Source organism: Entelurus aequoreus, linkage group LG17 (genome assembly GCF_033978785.1).
Source record: "Entelurus aequoreus isolate RoL-2023_Sb linkage group LG17, RoL_Eaeq_v1.1, whole genome shotgun sequence".
In the NCBI taxonomy this organism is placed as follows: domain Eukaryota; kingdom Metazoa; phylum Chordata; class Actinopteri; order Syngnathiformes; family Syngnathidae; genus Entelurus; species Entelurus aequoreus.
Window position 1 is genome coordinate 7,843,149 of NC_084747.1, and position 10,000 is coordinate 7,853,148.

A 10,000-nucleotide genomic window follows, 5' to 3' on the forward strand; every position below is an offset into this window, starting at 1 on the left:
CAGAGCTTTTTGTATAGGATTCTACGGGGTACCATAACTTCCGTTACTCGGACTTCGTCATGCGCATACGTCATCATACCGCGATGTTTCAGCCGGATATTTCCCGGGAATTTTAAAATGTCACTTTATAAGTTAACCCGGCTTTATTGGCATGTGTTGCAATGTTAAGATTTCATCATTGATATATAAACTATCAGACTGCGCGGTCGGTAGTAGTGGCTTTCAGTAGGCCTTTAAGATATGCTCACATCTGCACTCCATCCATCCATCTTCAACCGCTTATCCGGAATCGGGTCGCGGGGACAACAGCTCCAGCAGAGACCCCCAGACTTCCCTCTCCAGAGCAACATTTGCGACTTCCTCCTGGGGAATCCCGAAGCGTTCCCAGGCCAGAGAGGAGATATAATCCCCCCATCTGGTCCTTGGCCTGCCGCGGGGTCTCCTCCCAGTGGGACGTGCAACGAGGACCTCCCTAGGGAGACGCTCGTGAGGCATCCGCACGAGCTGTCCGAACCACCTAAGCTGGTTCCTTTCCAAGCGAAGGAGCAGCGGCTCTACTCCGAGTCTCTCTCGGGTGACTGAACTTCTCACCCTATCTCTAAGGGAGATGCCAGCCACCCTTCTGAGGAAACTCATTTCGGCCGCTTGTATCCGCGATCTTATTCTTTCGGTCATTACCCACACTTCATGACCATAGGTGAGAGTAGGAATGTAGATAGCTCGGTAGACCGAGAGCTTTGCCTTCTGGCTCAGCTCTCGTTTCGTCACAACAGTGCGGCAGAGAGACTGCAATACTGCCCCAGCTGCTCCGATTCTCCGGCTGATTTCCTTCTCCATCTTTCCCTCACTCGTGAACAAGACCCCGAGATACTTAAACTCCTCCACCTGGGACAGAGTCTCGTCCCCTACCCGGACTGTACAAACCATCGGTTTCCTGCTGAGAACCATGGCCTCAGATTTGGAGATGCTGATCCTCATTCCAGCCGCTGAACACTCGGCTGCGAACCGATCCAGTGAGAGCCGAAGGTCACGAACCGAAGGTGCCATCAGGACCACATTGTCTGCAAACAGCAGTGACGCAACCCCTAGCCCCCCGAGGCGTATACCCTCTCCGCCATGGCCACGACTCCGCCTAGAAATCCTGTCCATGAAAATCACAAACAGGATAGGTGACAGAGCGCAGCCCTGGCGGAGACCAACCCCCACTGGAAACGGATCCGACTTACATCCAAGCACCCGGACACAACTCTCGCTTTGGTTGTACAGAGATTGGATGGCCCTCAGCAGGGTTCCCCTCACTCCGTACTCCCTCAGCACCTCCCACAAGATCTCCGGTCATACGCCTTCTCCAAATCCACAATCAAATTCACATCTGCACTGCTGGAAGTAAATAAACAATAACCATATGGAATGTCTGGGATGTCAGCAATTCCAGAGAGCATCTACATAACAACTAAAAACAATTGTTTTACACCAGTTTGTGTCATCAGTTGTTGAGTCAAAATTTGGATAAAAAAACCCCAAAACAAAACAAAAACAGCATAAACCAAAATGTTTTTAAATCCACTGTATATTTTCATAAACCCAAAATACCCATTTGAGTACAGCTTCGCCGCAAACTTAACAGATGACTGGTTTTACTTCTGTATGTTTTCTTTTGTGTCATCATGAAGCAATATTTAATGCAAACTGAACAACTTCACATGTGTTTCATTGTGTGTAGAGTCCAACCTGTTCTGGAACAAAAGCTTTTACCGCAATCTGGGCAATTAAATGGTTTTTCTCTCGTGTGCCTTCTTGTGTTGAGTCAAATTGCACTTTTTAGTGAAGCTTTTACCACAATCTGAACAATGAAATGGTTTTTCGCCTGTGTGTGTTTCCATGTGTTCGGTCAAGTGGCTTTTGTTATTGCATCTTTTGCCACAAACTGAACAACAAAATTTTTTTCTCCCGTGTGTGTTCTCGCATGTTCCATCAAATGGGCACTCTGAGTGAAGTTTTTACCACAAGCTGAACAATTAAAAGGTTTTTCTCCTGTGTGTGTTCTCATGTGGTTTGTAAAATTGCCCTTGTGCGTAAAGATTTTCGCACAAACTGAACAATTAAAAGTTTTTTCTCCTGTGTGTGTTCTCGTGTGGTTTGTAAAATTGCCCATGTGCGTAAAGAGTTTCGCACAAACTGAGCAGCTTAAACGTTTATTAGCTGTCTTCTTTGTAGAGCATTCAGAGTGTTTGTTGTCCGTGTGAGTCCTCATATCACCTTCACAGTCTGTATCGCTGCTCAAAGTTACTTCAACCTCGTCTTCAGCCTCACTATCTGATAGTGGAGCTAAGAGTTGTGGTTTTTCTTCATCATCTTTAGTCTTCACAGAGACAACAGTCAGTGGCAACTTGGTGAGATCAGCTTCTTTTGACCCCAGAAGACAGTCTCCCTCCTGAGTGATCCAGAGTTCCTTCTTTTCCTTTTTAAAGTGGGGGGGCTGAGAAACCTCGTGCTTAAAAATAGAGCTCCCCCCTGACAGAGGAAGTTCTTCTGGATGACCAATCAGCTGCTGGACATCTGCGGGACACAAAACAACAAAAACACACTTTAGGTCAGACATGATCCATGAGATGTTTCTCCTTGAACTTTCTACACACTTCCTTCTATGTACTGTATGTGTGTGTAGTGTTTCATGCCATTCATTTAGTGCCTTGCCAGAATGATGGATCAATGTTTACATGGCTTAGCTAATCTTCTTTACCTCTAGTTCTCTGTCTGTTGATGTTGGCGTGTGGCCCCCACTAATCTCGAAGGTTTTCCTTTTTACATATTCTGTGAATATATGTTGTATATTTACACCAAGCCCCACTGGACTGGACTGGAGACTTACATCAGGGGGCTCTCTGAACCACAGCCGCCATCCTGGCCCCTCTCCTGTTCACATGCTTGTCTTTTAGGCCGCATGACCGTGGGTTCGATTCTAAGCAGCGCCATTAGTATGTAATGTCAGTAGAGTTGTCCGATAACGGCTTTTTTGCCGATATCCGATATTCGGATATTGTCCAACTCTTAATTACCGATACCGATATAAACCAATACCGATATATACAGTCGTGGAATGAACACATTATTATGCCTAATTTTGTTGTGATGCCCCGCTGGATGCATTAAACAATGTAACAAGGTTTTCCAAAATAAATCAACTCAAGTTATGGAAAAAAATGCCAACATGGCACTGCCATATTTATTATTGAAGTCACAAAGTGCATTATTTTTTTAACATGCCTCAAAACAGCAGCTTGGAATTTGGGACATGCTCTTCCTGAGAGAGCGCGAGGAGGTTGAGGTGGGCGGGGTTGAGGTGGTGGGGGGGGGGGGGCTAGGGAGTAGCGGGGGGGTGTATATTGTAGAGTCCCGGAAGAGTTAGTGCTGCAAGGGGTTCTGGGTATTTGTTCTGTTGTGTTTATGTTGTGTTACGGTGCGGATGTTCTCCCGAAATGTGTTTGTCATTCTTGTTTGGTGTGGGTTCACAGTGTGGCGCATATTTGTAACAGTGTTAAAGTTGTTTATACGGCCACCCTCAGTGTGACCTGTATGGCTGTTGACCAAGTATGCCTTGCATTCACTTGTGTGTGTGACAAGCCGTAGATATTATGTGAGGGCCGGCACACAAAGGCAGTGCCTTTAAGGTTTATTGGCGTTCTGTACTTCTCCCTACGTCCGTGTACACAGCGGCGTTTTAAAAAGTCATCAATTTTACTTTTTGAAACCGATAATTTCCGATATTACATTTTAAAGTATTTATCAGCCAATAATATTGGCAGTCGGATATTATCGGACATCCCTAAATGTCAGCAATTGTCTTACAAGAATACTCAGCAAGCTTCTATATATTTACTACTTACGTATAAAATACTACACGGTCTAGCTCCATCCTATCTTGCTGACTGTATTGTACCATATGTCCCGGCAAGTCTGCCTTTAAAGAACTCCGGCTTATTAGTGATTCCCAGAGCCCAAAAAAAGTCAGCGGGCTATAGAGTGTTTTCTATTGGGGCTCCAGTACTATGGAATGCCCTCCCGGTAACAGTTAGAGATGTTACCTCAGTAGAAGCATTTAAGTGCCATCTTAAAACTCATTTGTATACTCTAGCCTTTAAATAGACCCCCCTTTTAGACCAGTTGATCTGCCGTTTCTTTTCTTTTCTCCTCTGCCCCCCTCCACAAGGGAGAGGGGGGCAGGTCCGGTAGCCATGGATGAAGTGCTGGCTGTCCAGATTCGGGACCCAGGGTGGACCGCTCGCCTGTGCATCGGTTGGGGACATCTCTGTGCTGCTGACCCGTCTCCGCTCGGGATGGTCTCCTGCTGGCCCCACTATGGACTGGACTCACACTATTATGTTAGATCCACTATGGACTGGACTCTCACTATTATGTTAGATCCACTATGGACTGGACTCTCACTATTATGTTAGATCCACTATGGACTGGACTCACACTATTATGTTAGATCCACTATGGACTGGACTCTCACTATTATGTTAGATCCACTATGGACTGGACTCTCACACTATTATGTTAGATCCACTATGGACTGGACTTTCACTATTATGTTAGATGCACTATGGACTGGACTTTCACAATATTATGTTAGATCCACTATGGACTGGACTCTCACTATTATGTTGGATCCACTATGGACTGGACTTTCGCTGATATGTTAGATCCACTATGGACTGGACTCTCACTATTATGTTGGATCCACTATGGACTGGACACTCACTATTATGTTAGATCCACTATGGACTGGACTCTCACTATTATGTTAGATCCACTATGGACTGGACTCTCACTATTATGTTAGATCCACTATGGGCTGGACTTTCACAATATTATGTTAGATCCACTATGGACTGGACTCTCACTATTATGTTAGATCCACTATGGACTGGACTTTCACTATTATGTTAGATCCACTATGGACTGGACTCTCACTATTATGTTAGATCCACTATGGACTGGACTCTCACTATTATGTTAGATCCACTATGGACTGGACTCTCACTATTATGTTAGATCCACTATGGACTGGACTCTCACTATTATGTTAGATCCACTATGGACTGGACTCTCACTATTATGTTAGATCCACTATGGACTGGACTCTCACTATTATGTTAGATCCACTATGGACTGGACGTTCACAATATTATGTCAGACCCACTCGACATCCATTGCTTTTGGTCCCCCCTAGAGGGGGGGGGGGGGGGGGGTTACCCACATATGCGGTCCTTTCCAAGGTTTCTCATAGTCATTCACATCGACGTCCCACTGGGGTGAGTTTTTCCTTGCCCTTATGTGGGCTCTGTACCGAGGATGTAGTTGTGGCTTGTGCAGCCCTTTGAGACACTTGTGATTTAGGGCTATATAAATAAACATTGATTGATTGATTGATTGATTCTATAATGAAGCTACAGACTGACAGTTTTATTCATAAATATGTGGTATCCCTGTGCCACCCTGGAGAAAAAAGGGTTGGGAGAGTGGCCGTGCCAGCAACCTGAGGGTTCCTGGTTCAATCCCCACCTTCTACCAACCTCGTCACGATCCGTTGTGTCCTTGAGCAAGACACTTCACCCTTGCTCCTGATGGGTGGTGGTTAGCGCCTTGCATGGCAGCTCCAGTCATCAGTGTGTGAATGTGGAAATAGTGTCAAAGCGCTTTGAGTACCTGGCTGATTTCTCATCAACGCTCTTTTCAGGACTTATGATAGCCTCTAAAATGACATGGTTGGAAACTTCAAGTCACTCACCTTCATCTTTCGTCTTTATCTCCGTTGGTGATTTGCTGGAAGTTGGTGGCGCTGATTCTCTTTCATGTTCTCTTTTAGCGGACGTCGCCATCTTAGCATAGCAGTAGTCGTCCATCTTCTATCACGTCTTCAATCTTCACTTCACATAACACTCCGTCGCTCCAACCTCAACTTTTGTTTCGTGGGCATTACAAAAAAATGAATGTTTGAGAATCCATATTTGCGTCAATTTTAAACTTTTCCTGTAAGCCACAGCCGTTTAGTCCGCCATCTTGGTCGCCACGGAAGTCTTTGAGCTGCTCCATGTGTTTGCGCATGCGCCAAAAGCCAACAACTTCCGTCCCAACTCTTCTTTTCTTTCTGTTGATAACTGTTTTTTTTCTTTATGTTTGTTCTGCCCAGCATGTTTTTTTATTTGAATTAGACAATTTGACAACACGTGCGTGTTTTATTGTGACAGTGTTTGTGGAAGTTGCAATGCATGATGGGAAAGGAATCCTGCAGTCTGGTAGAGTGCCTCTGAACATAGTCGTCGTGTCTTTTTTAACCTTCATAAACTTTAGAAAGCAATGGCTGTAAGTAAATAAGTTGTTTAGTTGAAATATCGCCTAACTTTTAAGTGCATTGTGTGCATAAAAGAGATTGTTTTTGTGACTTTATTAATAACCGCTGCACTGCTAGTGTACTTGAAATGGGAAGCGTGTTAACGTGCGTTTGTCGCCATCTACTGGTTTTATGGAGTAGTTCAATATACCTGTTTTGTTTTTTTAGATTCATTTGTACATATACATACTAAATTTTGAAACCGTCTGGTCCACAGATGCATTGTAATAAAATGTAATGGTAGATTAACATAATTACTTTCACAGAAACATTAACAGTAAATACATTTGCAGTAATTTCCTGTAACAGCACAGCTGTGATTTGTACAGGTAATGACAATAAAGGCACAACTATACGCTGTAACTCCATAATTGTGATTTTGATGGTTAATTCTTCTAGTTTTAACAGAATACTGCCTCCTACTGTACAATAGTGGGGAACATCAAAAGAGACAAATCAGTTTAAATTTAGAGTAATTTGTAGAGATGTCCGATAATATCGGACTGACGATATTATCGGCCGATAAATGCTTTAAAATGTAATATCGGGAATTATCGGTATCGGTTTCAAAAAGTAAAATGTATGACTTTTTAAAACGCCGCTGTGTACACGGACGTAGGGAGAAGTACAGAGCGCCAATAAACCTTAAAGGCACTGCCTTTGCGTGCCGGCCCAGTCACATAATATCTACGGCTTTTCACACAAACAAGTGAATGCAAGGCATACTTGGTCAACAGCCATACAGGTCACACTGAGGGTGGCCGTATAAACAACTTTAACACTATTACAAATATGCGCCACACTGTGAACCCACACCAAACAAGAATGACAAACACATTTCGGGAGAACATCCGCACCGTAACACAACATAAACACATCAGAACAAATACCCAGAACCCCTTGCAGCACTAACTCTTCCGGGACTCTACAATATATACCCCCCCAACCGCAAAAAAATACTGCACTTTGTGACTTCAATAACAAATATGGCAGTGCCATGTTGCCATTTTTTTTCCATAAGTTGAGTTGATTTATTTTGGAAAACCTTGTTACATTTTTTAATGCATCTAGCGGGGCATCACAACAAAATTAGGCATAATAATGTGTTCATTCCACGACTGTATATATCGGTATCGGTTGATATCGGAATCGGTAATTAAGAGTTGGACAATATCGGATATCGGCAAAAAAGCCATTATCGGACATCTCTAGTAATTTGTTGTAATATTACAGAAGACTATGAGTACAGTATTTTACTGTGAAATAACAGTTAATTACTGTGAAATATAGGCGTATTGGAACTTTTAAAGTCATTTGTTGATTACAATATTTTATTGTGGAAAAAATACCGTTAAATGCTGTAAAATCCAGCTTTTTTTTTTTTTTTCTTTTTTTACAGCGAAGGCAATAACACAAATGACCATAAGAAAACTTGCAAGATGTCAGGGAGACAACTGGGTGGGAAAAAACAGATTCTTAGTAATAATAGCTGGAGCAGAAGAATAAGAAACAAACACAACACAAACGTCGGAAAGAAGGAAGCAGCATGTCACGGCTGATCACCATCACCTTTAATACCAAAGACAAAAACATAACATAAAATATGACAATAATTCAGGTCAAATGTTTTCTTCTCCAAGTTCAAGATCTAAAAAGAAAAGTGAAGCGTGTCAAGCAGACTTGGTGTAAAACAAAGGAAAATACTTCTTCACAAACTAGTAACAACTCTGGTCTCCTCTTTGCTAAAGTAAACAGTTGAATAAAAATCCTCCGGTTTCACTTCCTTTAGAATGGCGATGAGGTGGCGACTCCTCCAGTGTGTACCCCGACTTAATTAGGTTAGATTGATATTTTTTTGTATTATTATCAACTGTTCTTTGTGGTTTTTGTTGTCGTTTACCAACTCAGGAAATATGTCCCTGGACACAGGATGTCTTTAAGGGCAAAAATAAAGTTAAAGTACCAATGATTGTCACACACACACTAGGTGTGGTGAAATGTGTCCTCTGCATTTGACCCATCCCCTTGTTCACCCCCTGGGAGGTGAGGGGAGTAGTGGGCAGCAGCGGTGGCCGCGCCCGGGAATAATTTTTGGTGATTCAACCCCCAATTCCAACCCTTGATGCTGAGTGCCAAGCAGGGAGGTAATGGCTCCCATTTTTTATAGTCTTTGGTATGACTCGGCCGGGGTTTGAACTCACAACCTACCCATCTCAGGGCGGACACTCTAACCACTAGGCCACTGAGTAGGTGGCCTAGTGGATACACTGTAAAAAAAAATTATGTAAAAAAAAACGGTAATCTACTGGCAGCAACGGCTGCCAAACGAAAACCATAAAATTTAAGTAAAACATTGTAAACCAAATACGATCAACAATTTGCAATCTTGGATTGCAGTCGTCTCTTATCAGTGTTTGTTGTGTCCAGAACATCGAGTATCGTGACGCAGACAAAGCAGAGACAGGAGATTGTAACTGAATGTGCAGCCCCAAACGTCTCTAAATTGAACTCTGTCTCCGCGTGATTCCTTGCTTCTTGTCTGTTTAATAAATGTCATAAGTGTTTGAACCTGACATACATTGATTTGACAGAGCGCATAGCAGCTTCATGCTACTTCCAATCAACAACAATAACGTGGAGCGAGGGTTCTGTGTTTGCTGCCACTCATCAAGGCAGACTTTGTGAGAGCCGACGACTACTTTGGTCGGTAGAAGTTGACTTCGGACAAGTAAACTGTTTAAATATGATACATCATTCCAGTTTCATTTGTTCAACTTTGAAACAAAAGAGGATCAGAAACTAGTCTCTGCTGAAATGTTTTACCACAAACTGAGCAAATAAAGTTTTCTCCGTGTGTGTTCTCATGTGTCGGACTAGATCCGTCTGCTGATTTTCCAACAAGCTGAGTAACTGAACGTGTTTTCCTCGGTGTGTTTCTCTCATGTTGCATTTCATCTGCTATGTCTGACTGCAAACCAAACAACTGAAAGGCTTTTCTCGAGAGTGTTTCATTATGTGTCGAGTCAAATTTTGGTAAATGTTCAATATTTATGTAGTGAATTACTATACCTGGAATGATACCCAAAGCGCTTTACATTCTCGCGCATATCATTAGAAAAACTTTGGCTATAAATTGGGGAACTAAATGTTTTTGCTCCTGAGTGTTCTCATCTGATAAGACATTTTTACTTTCAGTATATTTTTTACAGCCAGCAGAACAACTAGATGTTTTTTTTTCTTTAATATGTTCTCAGGTGACCATACAAATGTCTCCTTTGAGTCGAGCTTTATACACAAACTGAACAGATGAAAGGTTTTTCTTTTTGTGTCAGGTCAAAGAGTTCCTGTTAGAAAAGCTTTTACAGCACACTGAACAATTAAATGGTCTTTCTCTTGTGTGTGCTCTGGGGGAGGGGGACTTAATCAACAACTGAACAATAAAACATGTTTTCTCATGTGTGTGTTATCAAGTGTTTGGTCAAAAAAAAAAAGAATCTTTTGACACAAACTGAACAGTTTTTTTCTTGCGTGCACTTTCATGGCATTGATGAGTAAAGCTTTTACTACAAACTGAACAATAAAAATGGTCTTTCTCCTGTGTGC

The 10,000-nt window shown here is 42.6% G+C and overlaps 3 protein-coding genes across 3 annotated transcripts in view; all 3 read right to left on the reverse strand.

The window, feature by feature from the left end:
• The window catches only part of LOC133632085 (zinc finger protein 569-like), a 116,674-nt gene that overhangs the window by 53,709 nt on the left and 52,965 nt on the right, over positions 1–10,000 (reverse strand). The gene's annotated exons all lie outside the window — the stretch shown is intronic.
• On the reverse strand, positions 1,620–6,064 carry LOC133632292 (oocyte zinc finger protein XlCOF7.1-like). Its single transcript, XM_062024646.1, has 2 exons — positions 5,795–6,064; positions 1,620–2,559 (listed from the first exon to the last, which is right to left on the reverse strand). Exons 1-2 carry the CDS (start codon positions 5,907–5,909, stop codon positions 1,892–1,894), a joined length of 783 nt encoding a protein of 260 aa, XP_061880630.1. The 5' UTR covers positions 5,910–6,064; the 3' UTR covers positions 1,620–1,891.
• Positions 8,011–10,000, reverse strand: part of LOC133632259 (zinc finger protein OZF-like) — an 8,369-nt gene continuing 6,379 nt past the window's right edge. The window contains exon 2 of the mRNA XM_062024601.1: positions 8,011–10,000. This exon is cut by the window's right edge and continues 1,274 nt beyond it. The gene's annotated coding sequence lies outside the window, so the exon portion shown is untranslated.

What these genes read in the sequence shown, in the direction of transcription:
- LOC133632292 (XM_062024646.1), bottom strand. Translation starts at nt 5,909, where the DNA reads ATGGACGACTACTGCTATGCTAAGATGGCGACGTCCGCTAAAAGAGAA. An exon ending in GATAAAGACGAAAGATGAAG is followed by an intron (nt 2,560 to 5,794) that starts GTGAGTGACTTG and finishes TGTGTCCCGCAG; the next exon opens with ATGTCCAGCAGCTGATTGGT.